The sequence below is a fragment of the Ruditapes philippinarum genome, unplaced genomic scaffold, assembly GCF_026571515.1.
Source record: "Ruditapes philippinarum isolate M1 unplaced genomic scaffold, ASM2657151v2 ctg3926_1_1_1_1, whole genome shotgun sequence".
Taxonomy (NCBI): domain Eukaryota; kingdom Metazoa; phylum Mollusca; class Bivalvia; order Venerida; family Veneridae; genus Ruditapes; species Ruditapes philippinarum.
The window spans coordinates 142,449-163,694 of NW_026851937.1; the positions used below are offsets into that span (position 1 = coordinate 142,449).

General features: G+C 32.0%; 1 protein-coding gene across 1 annotated transcript; it reads right to left on the minus strand.

Annotated features, from left to right (window-relative positions):
• Positions 1-6,544: 6,544 nt before the first annotated feature.
• On the minus strand, positions 6,545-18,255 carry LOC132743506 (uncharacterized). Its single transcript, XM_060732038.1, has 6 exons — positions 17,501-18,255; positions 17,037-17,104; positions 14,898-14,956; positions 8,899-9,014; positions 8,088-8,175; positions 6,545-6,842 (listed from the first exon to the last, which is right to left on the minus strand). Exons 1-6 carry the CDS (start codon positions 18,246-18,248, stop codon positions 6,683-6,685), a joined length of 1,239 nt encoding a protein of 412 aa, XP_060588021.1. The 5' UTR covers positions 18,249-18,255; the 3' UTR covers positions 6,545-6,682.
• Positions 18,256-21,246: the final 2,991 nt, after the last annotated feature.

Consider the following 21,246-nt stretch of genomic DNA (forward strand, 5'->3'; position numbering starts at 1 on the left):
ACCAAACTGAACCTTCAACATTTTCAATTTTACCGTTTTGTGTTTTCATTAGGAATTCCGTTTTTTCTTTTTCACCCTATCTTAGCTCCAATCCACAAACTTCCAGGATAGTCCTCCTACATACCACCTTTTTAAATGTCAAGCAGGTAGCACTTGAAAAATTCACAATGGGCGAGAATGGGGCGATATATAAAACAAACTTTCAACAGACATTTTATTATCTATTTATTATTGTTTTAACATGCAAATGGGTGAAGAAATTCACATTTGAAATTTAAATAAACATTTACCAAACTCAAACAATATTAAGGAGATATAAATCATACAATTTTGTAGAAAACTTCTTGTATATTTCGCAATCAATTAACCATGTACTTGCCATGTATTTTAGCTTTAAAACGAAAAGAGGAAGTTGAAAAAAAAAAACAAAGAATACGAGGGTTGTCCCAATATTCTGTGACAAGATTGATTAAAAGCTAAATAAAACAGGTGCGAATTTGATATTTTAATATGTTATAAACCCATATAATTTAAACATTTTCACAAATGTTCATAGATAAATATCAACAAACAACAAAAATATGCCATAAACACCATGGCAACTAACTGAATCGCGGCGCACGTCCAACGTCAAAGACGGCGTTAAATCTATATAAGGAGCCTTTCTCAAATACTCTCAATGGCTTTCAACGCAATAATGGTACCCATAAATCGTCAATTTCTGACTTAAATCATGTGGTTGTTAATGTCTGTTGAATGTTTGGATGGCATACATTAATTTATGCTATACGCGAACTTCCGGTCTCGTTACTCCTGTTTTTAGCTGTAAGAAATAGGCGACGACGATCGGTCTTCCTATCCGTGTTTTCCTTATTTTCGCTTTTTGTAGCGCAAAACTCTGGTTCCGTTCATGCCTTTTGTACACAAATGCTCAGAATATGTTGCTAAACTGTTCTATTTGGTATATTTGTTGAAATTCGTTACATGTGTCATCTCGAAATAGTCATGAAACCTGAGTGACATGTTCACTGCGCCGCAAATTCTTCGAACGTCGCCATCTTAACTTTCCTATTTCATATGAGATATTTTCATTTATTCGTATCTTTTTCGTTTTTTAAGTTATTTAACTAAATTTTTCAGAGATGATTTAAACATAGCAGCAGAGGAAGTCAACGTGACATTGTGCAGACACATCATCAGATATTTGAAATATACGTAATTAATTTCAGCCTATTCATAACAAAATGTAAATTATTTGACGTGCGCCGGCAACTCAAACCAATGTCGTTAATACTGAAAATTTCAAAGTAACTAGGGTACATTTTTTGTAAATGATTTGTTGTAATGTTAAATAATAAACTTAACAGTTATATGTGTGAATTATTTTCTATTGGCGTTAAAAATGAACCGGCTATAAAATTTGTCACGGACATTTGGGACAACCCTCGTATATACGTTTTGTACTATTGTAAATTTAATCAAATATTGTTCAGAAAATTAGGAATTTAAATTGAAATCTCTTCTGAATCACTTAAGTTCGAATACACAAAATAATATACAAAAGAAGACTAGAAAAGGCTCTTGCACACATATAAGCATTCAAAACTTCACAATGTAATACTTTGAAAACCTTATAACGGCAAATGTGTGGGATCCGGTTTTGTACCGTTTTACGTTCATGGTGCAGTAGGCCTATAGTTGACAAAAGAGTAATTAATAAATAAAAAAATGAAGTTTATTATTTAATAAGGATATATACTGTTAAACTTTGCTTCTTATAGCAATGTTTGTTTATTTCTGCACATGTTCGAATGACCAAAAGTGGAGTTTCTCATGCAAAAAAACAAAATAAAACGCAAATGAACTTTAGATTTTGCCACAAGAATACTGCAGACATTTATGCTTAAAATAAAACTCAATATGGTAGTCTGGACACCAACATAATAAGATTCAATATGGAACCCATTTTATTAACAAAATATACTGGATTATTTACATGTTCAGTAAAAGCACTAAACTATGATTTAGTAATTTTCCTTGAAAAATGAATTGAATAATTGTAAATTGTAAACAATTACCTAATTAATGCAATAAATTCTATATCCAACCATCTGTATGAAAAAAAAAAGGTACAAGTAAACAACAAATTAAAAGTGAAGTGTATTTCTAGCTTTCTATTAGCATTTAAGATATACATGCAAGGATTTAGAATTAAATTGATTTTAGGCTGTGAAGCCCATCTCGATTCTGATTAAGTAGTTTATATAACAAATTGTAAATAAGTTCAATCAAGGCATAATTGATAGATTCCTACTGTGACTTTTCATTTAAATAGCAATAGATTAAACCACAAACGTGGATATGTGCTATTTGGTAAACAGATATATTGTAATATTTTTTTTTGTATCCAATAATCCGAGAATTAGAATAAAGCACGAAGAGAGGAAGTCAGCGGTTACCTCATAAATGATCTTTTTTCTAGGTAATCATGTTATTGCTGAATGCTACAGATATGTAGAAAAGGTGAATGCTGAGTTTTTTTCCGTATTCAACTTGTATGAATATTTCTTATAAAAAGAAAATCAATTAAACTTTTGTATAAATGTATAAATAACGAAATGTTGCCCTTGATATTTATAGATCCTTACATGACCAATGTGTCCAATTCGAATCATCAGATACACGAATTACAATAAGAATTTCACCACAATATATTTGTCAAGAAAAGTGCATATTTCATTGCGTGCCGTTAAATTATTTGTTATTCTAATAAAAGGTCAGAACAAGGATCTATCAATTGTTCTTTTGTTCTAATGTAGGTAACAAAATCTGTTTAATCTAAATATTTACACTACAGTCAATGAAAAGAACGAACTCAAATTGTGTAATCAAATGAATTCTTGTGTTAAATTTACATTTACAAATGACTCTATCATAAGCATAGATATGCCAATGTAGGTATTTTAACTAAAATGTCATCATTTTCCCGAATACATTGAAATGACTTTAATTTTATCGCCAGCAAACTTCATCCCAAGAGCAAAATGATAATTCTGCAACGCAACAAGTGTATGTCCAACCTGAAATTGTAGTCTTACAATTAAACACATATCATAAAGTAATATTAGGAGTATCTTGATTTGAAATTTGCATTTGACTCGAATGGAATTTCACTACAGTATGGAAGGGGTTATCCGCTAGTTCACCTATTATGCTTTATGACATTCCAATTTCCGTTTTTACTTTTGCAATAGTGAATTTGACGTTAGATTTTGGTCATTTTCAAGACTTAGTGTATTTCGTATCTTTATAATTATAAACTTAAGGTATTTTGAAATATACCTTTGTTATACGTTAATTTTATTTTTATACACGTTTTTCTTGTTTCATTCTGAAAATTGGTATGATTTCCCTTAAAATATATTTAATACATTTAAGTTCAAAATCACACAGTCATTAAAATCAACATTAGGTATTCAGTGTATGGACGCTACCGAATATGTGTTAATTTATTTGTAATAAAATGTTCAACATTTCATCAAAACAATCGAAACATCATTCGCAGTATAAAATACTGTTTAACATTGACACATTAAAACAAAATCGTCTTCAAAACAATGTTGACGTTATCAAAAAACGAATCGGGGAACCAATTTTTGTAGTGCGTTTTCTTACGACAGAGGTCGCTGCTTAATAGTAACTAATCTGATTCGGTGCGGACGTAAAAATCACCTCATGGAAAAGATCCGATCAAACATCGTGATACCCTGCTTTGAAAATCATATCATTTTTATTCTTTAAATCAACTCATTTTTGAAGATCTTTCAGAAAAGGTATGCATGTGGCATACTGTATGCGGCGGATTTTGAGATATTTTGCCTCAAACTTGGCCTTTTTACTGGTAGTCATTAACCTCCATATGATCGGATTAGTTTTCGTAGTATCAGATTTGTGAACACCGGTCAGGGAGCGGTAATTATTTTTTACATTTTTACCAGTTATTACTCGTTGATTAAAAAGGCCAATTCTAGCGCAAAAACCTAAATAATTTTGAATTATACTTCGAAACTCTTAGTGTGCTATGCAAACTGCTGTTTCGAATACATAATACACAATGTCAGCATGCGACAAAAATTACCATGATTTTTGTAAAATAAATACTGAAACACTGTAAAAATAAAATGTGCGTCAAATTAATTTTAGAAAGCAAATTCAAATAAAGGAAAAATATATGAAAGCCAGCAAATTAAATATCTAATTACAGTTTGCATGTTTACACCCTTAGAACTGAAGGGTAAATTGAATGTTCGCATATTTCAATAAGAACTAGAGTTACGTCAGCTTAAGTACATCTCAATATTGCATAATGATTACAACGTATTAATAATTATGTCTTCATATTGATAAAAATGTTTTCATAATAATAATAATGTCTTCCTATCAATAAGAATGTCTTCAAAATAATAAGAATGTCTTCATATTAATTACAATGTATTCATATTAATTAGAGTGGCGGATAATCCCTTCCATACTACAGTGTAATAGCAGAATCTCACTCTAGTCAAAAACAAGATCCAGATCAAAACACTCCTTTAAAATCCCATGTATTATATACCCTTTTCGGATTTAAACAATCATAATCAATCATTGCATAATATTATAATCGCCATTCTGGATCATACTGGAGTGTCAAACAGTTTTTTTTTCTATCGGGTCATATTTGTATATAGGATATCGAAAAGTATAAACAGTTATAACAAGGCATGTTAATAAGTCACACAGGATTATGCTTATCAAAGCTGCCTTTTAACTTATGAAAAACAATATATTAATAGCTTGATAAACTAATCAGATTGTTAGCATTTGTGCTCGCTGTATTTACATAAGCTTACAAATAATTAGGCATTTTGACTTTCTTAAGTTTTCATGAATGTGAGATGGAATAAAAGATATGTTCAAGAGAGATTAAATAAGTTAATGTTTATATTTATACTTGGTCAGTCATACATCCATGTATATTACATGATGTATTTGTAAGATATGATTTAGATTTGTTGTGTACCGTTTTGCCACATAATACACATTATATACTATCAAAATGACAAATTGGCAGCGTCGTGTTTCACCTTGTTTTCATTCAGGTTTGAACAGTGTTTCGGTTGAGGAAATTAGGGAGTTATGGAAATTGACGGTCAACAGAAAGTTACTCATCCTATATGATGTGAAAACACCTTGTTTTTAAGTTAAAATAAAATTTCTGAAACTGATGATTATGCATGCCTGTACAATTTTGATATTCATATTTTATGTTGGACAAATGTATAATGCACAGTTTCATAAAATGTTTTAAAAAAGAGCTAAATAAAACCTATTATGAAAACATTTACTTTACCAGTAAAATTTCATAACAAAACATAGATAAACTATATTAAATTATGAGGCAATATAGTTTATAACACAATATGATATTATTTAGAAAGTTAGTTTAACATGAATATATTAAATTGAAAAAATATTTTGACAGTGCATGGAATATGGCATTTGTGTAATTTTTGTTGAAGTTTAGGTTTATTCATGTCATCAAGCAATTTGTTTTAATTAATCAAATTGGTTTTAAATATTTGACAGCAATATAACCCGTCTTACCACATGTCTATTTTGTGTAAATATAACATCGAATCTGAAAAAAAGTATAACCAACTGGTAATTTAGCAACCAAAAAGAATAATAGAAAAATAAGATACATTTGTTCTATAAGATTTGACTTTCTGCAATAAAAAATGGATGGTATTCATAATGATTCACACAGTCTTAGCTTTATAACGACATGTGCAATTTTATCAGCTCTTTAGTAAGATTGTATATGCAATAAGTTAAGTATCATTATAACAGTTTTACATATGTTTGTGCAATTACATACTATTTAATTCGCATTGTCAATTTTTTAAATCATTATTTTATACAAATTTATTTTAGTTCGATTGTGTTGGAAGCTATAAGCTTATTGAAACACTCTCGAATCCGTTCCTGGAACCAACCAGTACTAAGCAATGAATGTAAAGTTTCTTGCTCAAGGAAACAACGGCTTGCCCCTGACAGGGTTTGAACCCACGCGGTCAGCAATCCTTAGATTACTAGTCCGACGCGTTAACCACTCGACAAGGCCGCCACGTCCAAACATCTGATTATTGCGTTGAATATATTGTTTGTTTGATCATTCTTTATAATGGATCCTCTGATAGCGTAATTATAATCACGCTAATAACATCTAATTAATTATTCATACGCATAGGTTTATAAAGACATGTGCAATTTTATCAGCTCATTATAAATTATATTTGGTTTCGAATCAAAAGTTAAAAGACATATGTGATCAGTTTGTTCGTAAATATAATAACACATATCTTCTCAAAATAACTTTTAAATTAATTACTTTAATTCGAGAAACATTCCAACTGACTTAGTTCAGATTTTGCCAATGTTTTATTTCATGTGTATCTCTCAATAAGTTTAAAACATTATTTAACTAAGAGGATATGTCCTAAAAATACCAAAATCGTAAACAGTTCATAGTGAACAAAGAAGTAATGCATGTTTATCGTTTGATTTTAGATTTAAAATATTGTTATTTATTTGGCTACAACAATGCAGCAATAGCACAGCTACGTGTTAAATAGAGATATTAAAGTGACAAACGTAAATATCCTTGGAATTTACGCGATCTGGCTAAATATACCTCTTCAACATACATCAAGTTATCAAGTACCACTTGGTATCCTATTCGATCACCAATATTTAGTGCAGGTGAAATTCTTTGACCGGAGGTACTTCCTGAGTACATTCTAAAATATTTTAACAAAAAGCGTGTTATCAACAGTTTGATATAATAATACCTATTAAATACAGTAACTGTATCATCTTTTCTTTTTTTGTCATTATTTCAGTAACAATTTAATAACAATTAAAATCATCATATTCTTAGCAAACACATCAAATCGCGTATTTCTGATTTCAAAAATGTCAATAATAAATCTTAAATGTATCATAAAGTGTTTTCTATTAGTAACTGTTATGGTTAAGAGTCGCAGAGATATTTCAAATGATTATCGGTAGTAAAGCAGCATGTCTAAGGTGCCCGGAGAAAACAAGAGCGATCAGTCATCACATGTGTCGTCTCATGATAACCTTAATTCAGCCAAAAAATCATTCAGCCATAAAACGCATGTAATATGCGAAAATATTTCAGCTACTGATCAATCCTGTAAAATTTCATTGCAATTGCATTATCGGTATCAGAGAAGTAGTCCGGACTTTTAAATAAAAAAATGATAAAAGGGCCATAACTCCAACAAAAATCATTGTCAATATCATGCACAACAAGACTTGGCATTAATCATTCGTGCAAAGTTTTAACGAAATTGCCAGACATGTTTCTGAAAAGAAGTCCAGGCAAGCTTCTATGTAACTGATAACACAGAAATGCACATTGTTTTATTCAAGGGCCATAACTCGGCCAAAAATCATTCAACCGACAAACACGTGTAATATGACCCATCCCGTAAAGTTTTATTGAAATTCTATAAGAAAATTAGTCCGGACAAACTTTAAAATTAAGTCTTTAAGTGGCCATAACTCTGAATAAAATTTTCTTAGTTTCTTTGCAAGGAAGAAAACATCAAAAATAAAAACATAATAAATAAATAAGTAAAAAGTAATCAATGCTAAACGATCGGTTGCATACGGGATCTAAGGCCTTGTAATATAGCTTGAAATAAATTTTGATAGTATAGAATGTACTATGGATTACGACCTCTGACTTAGAAGTTCGGTAAATTAATTATATATCTAGTTAATCCGTGTTCACTGTTATTAAGGTTAACTATAGGATTTTACGCACACTTAAATACAAGGAAAATGCCGGAATGTTAAAAATAGATTTATATCACAAGCTAGTACAATACATGCCTTGAAAATAAAAACTTAATTTGACAGTTGAAAACTGGCAAAAGGTGTAATACTGTTTTTCAATTTATCTGGTTTTATTATACTACTACAAGATGAAATTTTAGATTTCGGAATTCACTTACTTGCCGTCTGAATGATATCCTAATGACCCTTGGTCAAATCCCGGTAGAAGTTTATCTGAAAAGTCATCCTCCTGCACGATACCAATTGCTACAATTTATTGACATTTTGAAATTACTGTTATTAAAGACTTATCAATCAATGATCTACCATTTCTAAATTACAATTAAGTTTATAATGCAAAACATTCTTTATTTCGATGTTCTTTAACAGTTGTATAAAGTTTTTATATACTATAAGTTCAAATATGTTTTAATTAAATTGTATTTACACATGCCCTTAAATAAATCTTATGACTGTCATAGTTACTTTCACCATATTATTTGTTGACTGCAAAAACAACAACAATTATTTGTCAAGATTGTACGCAGAGTAAAATTTTTAAACAAAACATTGCACTTTCTGCACTTTCAAATGTTGTCGGTGAACATAGGTTATTCAAAGACTGCATATCATATATAAAATATTACAAAAATATTTATTTCCTTTCTATATCAACTTGATGGGATTTTTTTAAAATTGATCCTTGAATATGTACAATACTTTAATGGTACTTTAAGGTATAAATATATTTATTATAAATTCGAGTTTATTATATTAACATCTTATTCATATTATGTTGGCGATAATGGCCCTGTGTACTGTTTGTACAAGAGCAAACGTGTGAAGCAAACATTGTTTTTAAATAATGTTTTAAAAAGACTTAAAAAAGATGTCAAAACGATTTGAATAATCAAATTAAAAAAAAAATATTATTCAAAAAAGAAAGTTGTCACTTTTGCATTTAAAAACACACTGTTTCTATACTTGTACCTATAGAGCCGCTTTTATGCATTTTCAATATCTCTATTTCAACGAATTGTTCTGGCTTGACACGTATTTGGTCAATATATATTCCAATGTCGCTGAAAAATGGTTTACCGACATGCCTGCAAATGGTGTAAATAAAGAAAAGCAGTAAAGTATTTTAACTCAACACATACATTTTTATTTTAGATACACATATTTTGCATGAAAAGTAAAACGTATATTGTGTAATAAGAATTCAACTTATCAAATGTGCACACTAATAAAATTGTCGGGGGTCGTAATACCTTAGACTTAAATGTTCATCATTTATAAAACTAGTATAATTACTTTATGTTCTAAAGGAAAGAAAGGATTGTTCACAGTTTTCTGTCACATATTTTCCTGAAAAGGAATATAACTAGCCTTCATTACTTTCAGAAAAATATAATTATAATGTCTAGTGGATGTTGGCACAGCACTCGGTAGAGTTTATTTGTACCATTTGTTTTGAAAAGCATGAATATAGGAGGGCTTAGAACCAAGTCAATCTATACAGATACTATACAGACTGACGTTTAATAATGACTTTTATGTCAGGATGTAAAATAAACAATTATCAACGAAATATACGTTAAGGACAGAAAACAAGTGTGGTTGTCTATATTGTAAAGACAAGTCCTCGAGATTTTCTGTCCGTATAAGACCCTTGAAATATCGTGAGTCAGATTTAAACAGAAGAGCTTATTTTAAAGTCACAGTTTAAATCAATAGAAAAATACGATTATATCACGTTCAGTCTTTTGAAGAGTAAGTTAGCATTTTAGTTTTATATATTGTACAGCAATTTTGGCTTTTGATAAATTAAAACAAAACATTATGTTCTAAATCGCTCAGTCATCATTATTTTACATAATTGGTATATCTGCCGACCTGCTTATTGACAAATGTTATTTTAATGGATAGAATGCATACAGATAGTGTTTTCTTGTGAAAACTTTTAGATTTGAATCAGGTTTTAGAAATATATTCTTATTATGTCAGGACTTTTTAACTATAGCAGGTGCCTGATAAAGGTCCGTCACAATTTGAAAACGGTCCCTTGGCAATTCCAAAATGCCTGTTTAACAACAGTTATTGAAATAATTGTCACATTAACAAAAAAAAAAAAAAAAAAAAAAAAAAAAAAAAAAAAAAAAAAAAAAAAAAAAAAAAAAAAACAAGAGCAATGTTAATATGGTAATCCCCGCCGAATGTGTTTGCTCATTGGAAGAATGTATATGTAGTAGAGCAGAAAAATCCATTTGTAAGAGGACTTTTGGTAATGAAAACTGATGGCTGAAGTGATCATAGATTTGAAACCTATATGAATATATGTGAAAATAACAAAGGGCGATAACTGAGAAATATGCAGGGTAGATTTATCACTCCTGTGTGCTGCAATCTTCCTCAATGAATTATATCCACCTATGAAGTTTCAAGTTGATACCTCTAAGTTTCTGAGATAAGCTCCGGATAAAAAGTATGAAAAATAACAAAGGGGAAAATATAAAGGTTAGAGTTATCATTCTTGCACATTGCATACCTCCTGAGAGAGATCTATCCACCTATAAAGTTTCATGTTGATATTTCAAAGCCTTTTTAAGTTATGCTCTCGACAAAAAATTAAGTTTGAAAAATAACAAAGTGCAATACCTGAAAAAATATGCTGGATAGAGTTATCATTCTTGTGCACTGCACTCCTATGGAATGAAATCTATCCACCTATGAAATTTCGAGTTGATACCTCTAACACTTTCTGCTTTAAACTTTAAATAACGAAGGGCAGTAACTCAAAAATTATAAAGGGTAGATTTGACATTCTTGCGCACAGCATTCCTCCTCAATAAGATCTATCCACTTATGAAGTTTCATGTTGACATCTCAAAGACTTTTGAGTTATGCTCTACTCAGGTGAAAAAGTATGTATGAGAAATAACAAGGGCAAAAACTCAAAAATAATGAAGGGTAGAGTTATCATTCTTGTGCACTGCACACTTCCTGCGTGAGATCTATCAACCTATGAAGTTTCATGTTGATATCTCAAAGGCTTTTTCAGTTATGCTCTGGACACAAATTAAGTTTGAAAAGAAAACAAAGGGCAATAACTGAAAAATTATGCAGAGTAGGGTTATCATTCTTAAGCAATGCACTTCTAATATGATCTTTCTGCATATAAAAGTTCAAGTTGATAACTCAAATGCATTTTGATATATGCTCCGGACAAAATGTGGGACGGACGGAGAGACAGACGGACGGACGGATAGACAGACGGACGGAGACTCTATCTCTAAATAAAAAGACAACTTTTTAGTTCATCTAGGTCTTCTTCTGTCGTAAACTCTACACAATCACGCCAGTATCTGCGATGAAGGTTGTGGTTTTCCTCAGGTCATTAAGGTCCCCATACATCTTCTGGTGGAGAAATTTGTCTTTAGGCCACATTGCAGTTCGCTCCTGATCATGTCGTCTACATCTTTGGAGGACATGCTCAACAGTCGTATCTTTCTCTCCGCAAGCACAGATCGGTGACTGAACATTTTTGTACTTCTTGTACATGTGGTAGTTCAGCCTGTTATGTCCTGAGCGTAGTCTGACAATTATAACTTATTGTGCCCTGTTCAGAAGGTGGAATGCATCATTCTCCTGTCTGGGTCTGGTGAATGTCTTGATAATCTTGACCTTCTCTTGGTAAGAAACTTGGACATATAGTTGCTCTGATTGTTTACCACGTCTTGCAGGCTGGTCAGCTTTTTCATTGCCAGAGATTCCGCAGTATGCCGTAATCTATTGGAGGGCAACAATGAATGAAGTGCTGAGGTGTTGTATGGCTTTTGCTTACTCTGGTGATTTGTTGCTGGTCATTGCTTCCATAACCGACAGGGCATCTGTCAGAAAGACCACTGCTGAGACATCTTCTGACGAGTCTTCAATCAAGGATACATCCTTCATGGGGGCTTCAGTCTCTGTTTTGTAGTTACTAAAATGCTTGCATTTAGCTGTGTAATATGTTTCTCTGTTGTCAGACGTGTACCTTATGACCACATCAGCCCCTCAATTTTTAACAGTTCTAGTAGATGATCCATCAGTGTAGACATGCGCTCATGTGTGCGATGGGTAGTCTTGGTCTAATAGCTATTTTTCTGAAACTTTCATCTTTTTGTTTTCCTTGTACCAGTTGTGGCACAGTTTTCACTGCAGACAGGTCGTTCGCAAAATGGTCAGTGATATCGTCATTGCAAAAAGGGGCTATTTCTATGTATATTTCTAATGGGTACTTTTTATTCAGTCTCTTGGCTTCATGAATGAAACTTCCACGTTCTAGCCGATCTTTTGTGTAGCCAGCTAGTCTTGCTTTCATCGGATGGTCTGGAAGAGACTTGAATTTTTCTGCCTGTATAAAGACTTTAGCTTGCCTTCTTTCATGTAGATGCTGTATACCTGTGATTGCCTCCATGAATGTTATGGGTGTAGACTTGGTGGCCCCTGTAAAGTGCTTGATTTTGAACCTTGTCTAGAGCCTGTTGGTTAGTTAGGCTGTGGTTGACCAGATTGCTGAACTGTACTCCATCGTGGACCTAACTGTTCCCTGGTATACTGATTTGAGTATCTGCTCATTCGCTTCCCATGTTGTTCCTGCCAGCTTACGCATCATTGCTAGTTTCCTTCGTGATTTGCCTTCTACTCGGCTTATATGTGGCTTCCATGTCTGTCTCTTGTCAAATGTTACACCTAAGAATGTTGCTTCGTCCTCTTCTGCCAGAGGTGTATTCCTCAATATGACCTTGAATCCTCTCTGTTTTGATGATAAGGTGAACAAAGTGGTGGTGACATGTCTTCATTGATCGCCACGCACCTTTCTTCAGCCCATGTGGTAAGCTTGTCTATGGCCTGTTGCAACCTGTATGTGGCTGTGGAAGCATGATCTTCTTTTCACCATAAAACCAGATCATCTGCATAGAGTGCTGCCCGAACAGCCTTTGGCAAGTCTGATACCAGGTCGTTATTGAAAAGCAGGAAGAGTGTGAGAGAAAGGACACCACCTTGGGGGGACACCATGCTGCAATAGGAACTTTCAACTTTTGGTTTGGTTCAAGCTAACTCTTGCTCTTCTGTTGTGGATGTATGATTTGATCCACTTCAACATGACACCTTCACTCCATTTCTCATCAGTTTCAGTAGAAACCCGTCAGTCCAAACTTTGTCGAACGCTGTAAAGACAAACTTCGTTTCTTGGAACGCGATTTCAACTTCCTGTGCTAGGTATGTTGTTTGGTCTAAAGTTGAGCGAAATTGTTTGAAACTGGCTTGTTCTGTTGCAAGTAGTTTATTGCTCTCCAGGTACCATTTTAGGCTTGCGTTCACAATCCTCTCCATTGTCTTTACTACACAGCTGATTAGACTAATTGTCCTGTAACTTTCAGCCTTTTTAGATCCTTCGCTTTCTTAGTCACTTTAGTCGACTTCCAATCTCCTTCTTCTCTTCTTGCTTCCCTTCTGCGTTTTCTGTCACTCAAATCTTTGTATTGGCTAGCAAAAACATACGCGGCTTGTGTTCCCGTCGACAGCTCAATGTATTCTTGCAGAATAACTGAGCCTCTCCTAAAATCATTTTCATCATTCAATTGTTTTGTTTACTTCATTAGCCCGTCGGCCATCCCTCTTGAAGTTGAGTGATGCTGTTTTACTTCTCCAGCTTTCCCGCTGGGGTTCAAGTTTGTAGCACAGGAATTTGGCCTTAGCTTTTTGTAAGGAGAGGTTACTTTCGTGTGATGGTTTGGCTTTTGCTGCCTTCCTGACTTCTGATAGCTTTGTCTGAAGGTCTTCCCGCTCATCACTCCAGTATGGTTTGTAGTCTTTACGAGCTCCTCTTGCAATAGCGTTCTATGCTGCTTTCATTACGCAGTAGTTTAGGTATGTGACTACATTGTTTAAGTCTCTTCCTTCCACTCGAATGTCTTTACAAAGGTCATCACTCAGTAGTTAAAAGATGCTCCAGTTTGCCTTCCTCATTCCATCTTGGAATATTCGAGGATGTAGAGACTGTGCTGTCTATTGTAAGCTGGACTGGGCGATGGTTGCTTCCTCCTAGCTGTATCATGACTTCCCTTTTGATGTGTTCATGAATGTCATATGTACAGAAAGCACAATCGGGAGTTGAAGTTGACTTTCATGCTTTGGAGTAAAATGTTGGAGGATCATCAGGTAGATTGATAAGTGTCAACTCCTTTTTATTTTCATGACTACACGGTCAAACTTCTTAGTATTGACAGTAACAGTATTATAACAATATCTGCATTTTAACAGTTTAAATTTAAAAGCAATCTAAAAAATTAGTTGAAACATATCAATTGAATGATTTTTTTTAAATTAAGGAAAAAGTAGGTTGTTAAGTAAGGTGGATTATGACCAATAAATATTAAACTTTGCAAAATGACCCGTGGTGCGTTCCCGTTTGATAAGTCAATTAAATGGTTTTGATGCTTTTTTAACTATATATTTAAGTGATTTATTGTTTAATGTAATAGAAAATACTATTTACATTGTTAGTTTCTTACGTTTGGCTTTTTAATAATAAACCATTTTACGTTCAACATGGTTTTCAGCATGTGAAAAGCATCCTCTTAATTTGTTCAGACAAAGGAATGACATTTTTAGAAAGAAACAATCGTAAAAGAAATTTAAGTCTTAATAAGTATTCAGCCTACGTTTCTGCTTACCGCCTATAAAAGGGATTTTCGTTTATAAGCAGGCGAGAAAATTGTGTAATAACAGTTTAAAATAGACACAATTGAAACATTGTTTTTACACTATATATAAAACGGAAACTTTTTGCTGCAAGTGTTCAAGTCGTACCAATCTTTGGTCTAAAACAAATATGTTGCAAGGTTTACTTTAATACCAAAGTTACATTAATCTCATTTAATAATTAGTAACTTCCTTTCGTCTTATGTATTCGTTTCGATCTACTATATATTAATTGATACCTGATTTTGTTTCCATTGACTTTAAGATTTTTGCAAATCAGTTGTCTATCCAGCACAGCCTATGAAACATAAAACATGTTAAAAAGAACGTGTAAATTGTTTTGTAAGATAAATTTGTCACCCCTAACATAAGGTTATGATCTACAACATAAAGCCAGTAGTAATTGCGATTATTTAAGTTTTAAACCATTAAAATGACCAACACAAAACATTTCTTACTAAATTTTTTAACATACCTTAAGCGTTCATAATGAAAACAGAAATATAAGTTACTAATACGAGACTTCAGTCGAACTCAAGAACAGTGCATTGATTTACCTGACTTTTAAATTTTCATAATAAATTCACTCAAATCAACACCGTAAGATTTATTCTGGTTGTACTATCTACCGGGAATGTAACCCGTATTTGACCCACCATAATATAATACAGAAACATCTTGGATAAAATAGTTATTTACCATAGTAGCTTCTATGTTGTTTTTTTTTTAAAAAAAATACCAATTATCAAAAAGAAATTTACAATGCATAAAAAGATAGTTCCGTAAATAACCTCATATTAGTGGCAGCCATCTTTGTTTAAAGTACTTAATACCAGGAATGACTTTTAAACAATCAATAAAAAGTTAAAACCATATGTAAACAGTCCATTACTGCTAATGATACTGCAACACCTATCCTTTCTGCGTAAACAAATAATTGTGGTAGAGGTAGAGGAACAATGTCACTGATAGAGTTCAAGAAATGGGAAGAATTCCGAATGCTGCAGTAAAACCCAAGTCTTATTAACGTTTCAACCACTTTTATTTGGTTATCATATGTAAAACATTCGCAACGATTTCATAAAATATATATTAGCAAAATAATAACTAATTCTGGCAAGCCTGGAGAGTGATCGATGAGGCCGTCCCCCGATAATAAGGATTGAAATAGTCAGAACTGCTCTAAATAGGCTATTAATCTACAAAATCTTCACGAGGAATAGGTATATGGAATAATTTACCAAGTATATCAAAGTCTGGTTTCAGCAATATGAATGGATCTACGCCAACTGACTGCTGGTCACGAAGTGGTGTGAGGAAACGCTGAAACCTCGGTATTTATAGGGGCGTTTCCTCACGAAAACTCACGAATCCTCAGTTCAGTGAGGAATTCAGGAGGACACGCCAAGAAAATTTACTCACGGATTTTACCGAATAAAAATTATGCATTTTTATTTCATTTACAACCATTGGGAACAATTCTACCAACAAAACTTGCCAGATAACAGGACTTAAAACAAGTGATAAAAAATAATAATTTCATTCTAAAAATAAACTGTTTGTTTACATTTGAAATGAGGTCAAGTGGAAGAGTCTTATAGCGCATGCTTGAAACTACTTCTGCTAAAACATGCAATGTGCGATGCAGGACCACGGACAGCAAATTTATAGATATTACAAAGAATATAAATAAATCATTTATGCATACAAGTGATAAAGGTAATTGTCATATAAATTACACCGATAAATAATAATGACATTTCGTATTTTTACTGTTCTAATGTGAAAACTCTGGTGACCGTAAAATAGTACCGAGAATTCTCGATACAAAACAATTCAAATTAATAAAGTCAGACAATTATGATTTAGTTACACCTAAAATGCAGGTGTAAACCGTATTTTCCGCTAATATTTCTATAAAAAGTTCTGTAAACATGACATTACAACATTATGAATCAGCGCTGTAATTGTTAACAATAAATAAATAAATTAATAAATAACACAAACATGTTAATGCCAGGCATTACAATACTAAAATTCTATTCAATATTTATCAATTGTCACATTTGCACACACATGCAATATGTCATGTTGGGTCCAAATCGTTAGCAATACCACTGGTTTTTATGCGTAAAAACACATTTATGTGTATAGGGTTATTAAAACTTTTAATTTGCTTCACAAATGCCATATTTTGTATGAAATTAATGTAAAAACACGTGCAAACAAAAGAAACTACTTACGAAAGTATTATTTGTAATCTGGACATTCCTGAGGTACCTTGAGGACATTTTAAAATTAATAGAACACAGAAACAATAAAACTTTCCTATAATGTTTTCTACTATAAATTACGACAATAAAATTTACAATATTTACCAAACATAGAGGAGGGGATGGAGACTCAATTGAGTTTGCATCATGATTTTGACTCACTGTCTCTTCTTCTGAAAATAATTAAATTCTAAAATATTGTTGATGCTGACAGTATTCGTCTTACATTTATTGATCACAATATATCAAAACAAAATTGAATAAAAACACAAAATATTTAAAAAACATTCACATGCAATTCTTCTCTTTGAACAAGTTGCCTGACTGTTTAAGTACATAGATCTGTAACATGTCTGTATCCGTGTTCCTATATTTAAATTGTCATTCAGGATGTTTGTTAAAAATACTTATAACTTTGAATCAGGGATGCGAAAATATAGGTGTAATATCCCTCAATAAAAATACTCCTATTGCAAATGATAATTTTGCTAAACTTTTATATCAAATTAAAGATTACGAATTAAAACTTTGAACTGGTTAAGATGGAAGAAAAATCATTCAATACCTACGTGGTTCATTCTTACTTTTCCAAATACTCCCAAGCTGTTGACAGTCTTTTACCGACCGTTCAAGATCACAGTTACGCTCAAACACGTACGTGTTGAAACTATTCTCCCCCTTGATTTTTTCTATTTGATGTTGAACGTTTTGAATTCTATTCTTGTTTGTAATTGAGCTTACGAAGAGCTTATTAGGCTGATCAGATAATGATCGTAAGGTGTCATTTATGTTGGAGGTTTCAGCAATTAATTTTTTGTTTCCTTTTTCTAGCTTGTCCATTCGTTCCATGTCTTCCGCCATGACTTCATCGCCATATTTCTGCGTTTCATCTGCCAATTTTGTTATGAATGAAATGTTTTCATCTCTGAATGTCTGTGCATCATGCCTGAACATTTGGTTAACATTCTTTATTTGATCCTTGTTAGCTTGGGTGGAAATAAGCATTGCTTTTGACTGAAGATTACTTTCCTCAGCATCCCTTGTTATTTGTTTAAATGTTCCGCTGTCCTTAAAATCTTGCGCCATATTGGAAATGAGTTCAACATCGCAAGTTTTATGGTCAAAATTCATGCAGTCCCAACAGCCCACTTGATCATGATGAGGACAGTAGAGCATAATAATTTGTTTTGTGTGCCTATCACAAACGGCATCATAATCTAATTGTTCCATTTCAGATGTATTCTCATATGGCTTCACCACCTGATGTCCCTTTTTAATATTGATCTGTTTTCTAGCTGTTTTCCCTGGTACTTCCATCGTATTTGATCCTACAAAGAGCATTTAATGTAACCAACTACTTGCTACATAAATATACATGTACACTGTATGATAAATGAGATAAGTTGTCGGATAATGTATTATTTACTGTCTGAAAATATTTGAAACCTTATTAGTATTGAATCATAAGTATTGAATCAATCCGTTTCACATAATTCTAAAAGGCACGCATATTGTTTAAAAGGATTTTTTAGAATTATGTTCTTATTTTACTCTAAAAATGATGTTGATTGAACAAGTGCTTGCAATCTTCTTGTTTGACGAAAAAGGATTCGCGGCATATAAATGGAAATAATAAAGCCCTCTTGTAAAATATCTTATCAGAAAAACAAACAGCCTTTGGATGTAAATGATAGTGACAGTCATCTCCATTTGTGCAAAAATTAAGATTCTAATTTTTGGTACACAAAGAACAATTAGTAAAGAAAAATATATACGTTTCCAAAGCAATACAATATCATGTTAAGTACAAGATGGGGTTATTCCTACCGAAAACAATGTAGATATGTAAACTGAAATACTCTCCGAAAATCACGTCGTTACATGCATCATGATTATATTGGATTTGAATTTCAATTCGATCGTTGCAGTCGTCTTCTTTGGTGGAAAAATTATTACGTTTGATATTACATTTTATCCTTACTATAATGTTCCATCTAAAATTGTAAGTTATACAAACGTCAACAGTTGAAAAAATAAAGAAATAATTAATATGTGACGTGCCATCGTGATCATTTCAGTAACTATTTAGTTGATTTAATACAGTATTTGAATAGTTAGAAGTGTGTTTTATAAAGTTTTTGTTGTATGTCCTTTTATTTTATCTTTTTAGTATGACAGTGTTTTAAAATTGTTTTACCAAAAGGCATAGATATGGTAAAAACAATCATGTTTTAGATCGGCTACAAAGCTAACACTACGCCTGCACCAACTCAGTCTTTCTTGGATACATATTTGCTGAAATTCCTCGAAATGTGACTACCAAAATGCATTACTTTCATTTTTTTCTGCATATAAACAAGTCTTACCTGATACTTATTCTTGCTTCAGTAGTGAAAACAAAAGATTTAACGATATCAATCTTTATTCCAGAAGGATTCGATAAACAAATATTTTCTCTTCAATAAATACATTGATTTCCTTTGCAATGCTTTTAAAAATTCCGCAAAGAAACACTAAATTTGTAATGAAATCACTGAAATTTTTTCTACGAAGATAGACCACATATATACTCTCATCATTTATGAAAAGTTAATTTGACCCACTTTCACAATAATGATTTTTACTCGGAAATTATATTGCCGCACAATACGGCATGTTTATATTGGTTTACATTGTTTAATAATTTGTGGTGTTATTTTTTAGTTTCAGCAATAATTTAAAGCAATAAACCTTAATTGACTTTTTTAAGTATTATGTTGTCAATCAAATTATCAGACCGTATTAAGAGGAAAAATAGGAAAAGTCACTCTATTTACGACAGTTTTGACGAAATGATCAATGTCTTCATATTTTTTAAAGTCTGGTATAATAGAGCGCTATTAAATATCATTTAGTTGTTCTATTATTTTTCTTTCTACTTGTTAAAGCAAAGAGTAATTTATGTTAATATTAATACACCATTGTCGAAGGTACATGAAATTTGGCATAACCATTGACAAAATATCTTATACGGTAATTGTCTGCTTTTAGATCTTTTGTATCATTGACGAGACATCCGAAATAAATAAGTGAAGCATAACATAAGATATATCTTTTACATCATTTAAAAGATATGCGACAACTGTTAATAATTATAAGTAAACCTTAACTTTAGATAGATCTGATCATTGACTCGGCATACCACTACGATATCAAATAAGTTACTTTCAGGGCAATAAAACATAATATTAAGGAAATGTTACGTTAAATGATGTGCATAACCAATATCAGAATTTTTTCTTTCAAAGAAAAAAGCAAAATATTTATTAGATATACTACATATTTTTTCATATTCTCTTTTACGGAATGAGTATTTTTACCAAAACCCGTTACCTGTTTCCCTGATATTCAGTTTTTTGGGTAAGATCTGGGAACATAAGTAATTAATAAGTATTATTATACTGTTGTAGAAGATAAAGGCATGAACACTCTTCCGTTAGGCATAGAATAGGAGCGAGTAAAATTCGCTAAAAAGTTCTGAAAATGTCAGCCGCCCTTATCTAATATTATGAGTGGTATTGAAAACTTGTTTCACTATTATACGCCAATTTAACAATATCATTTTGGTCACCAAAACTGGTCGTTAGATATATAAATATATTTATTTCGGTATAAAATAGATATACATGGACATTTAAACAACATATACGGTACATACATATGCAATACAAACATGAGAAAAATAAACCATGACATGCACACCAGCATCAATGATAACACAAAAAGGAATTGTCAAAATATGCATAGACAAGCGATTGACACGTGTCTAGAAAGTTATGTACGTTAATATTTACATTACCTGCGGAACGTTTGTCAAAAAACTTATATTTTCGTAGCCGTTCTGTCACATCCAAGTATTCCAGAGATGCTGTTTTTTGGAAAGATTGAACAACATATCAATAAAGATTGTTTTTCGACTTGTATTTCAGGCCTGAATTTTCTGCAAGTGCACCTTCACACAAAGAAGCTACTTTATTTTTTGTTCATTTTGTCTTTCTTTCTTTCTTTTTTTCTTTCTTTTTTTTTTATTTATTTATTATTCTTTTTGAGAAAAACGAGAAACTGTTTTTTTAACGTATTCTACGGACTGTTGCGCCCTTTGACGATTTTCCCTTCCTAGAATAAAAAAAAACATCTTGCAGGTTATCAGCAAAAGAGAAAATTGAATTGGGTCGACCATTGTATTGAATTGAATACAATAAGGACTAGGTTTGAAGCATTTTAAACCTGATTTGAAATTTGAAAACTTTGTATTTCTGTAAGAGGAGATTGTTTC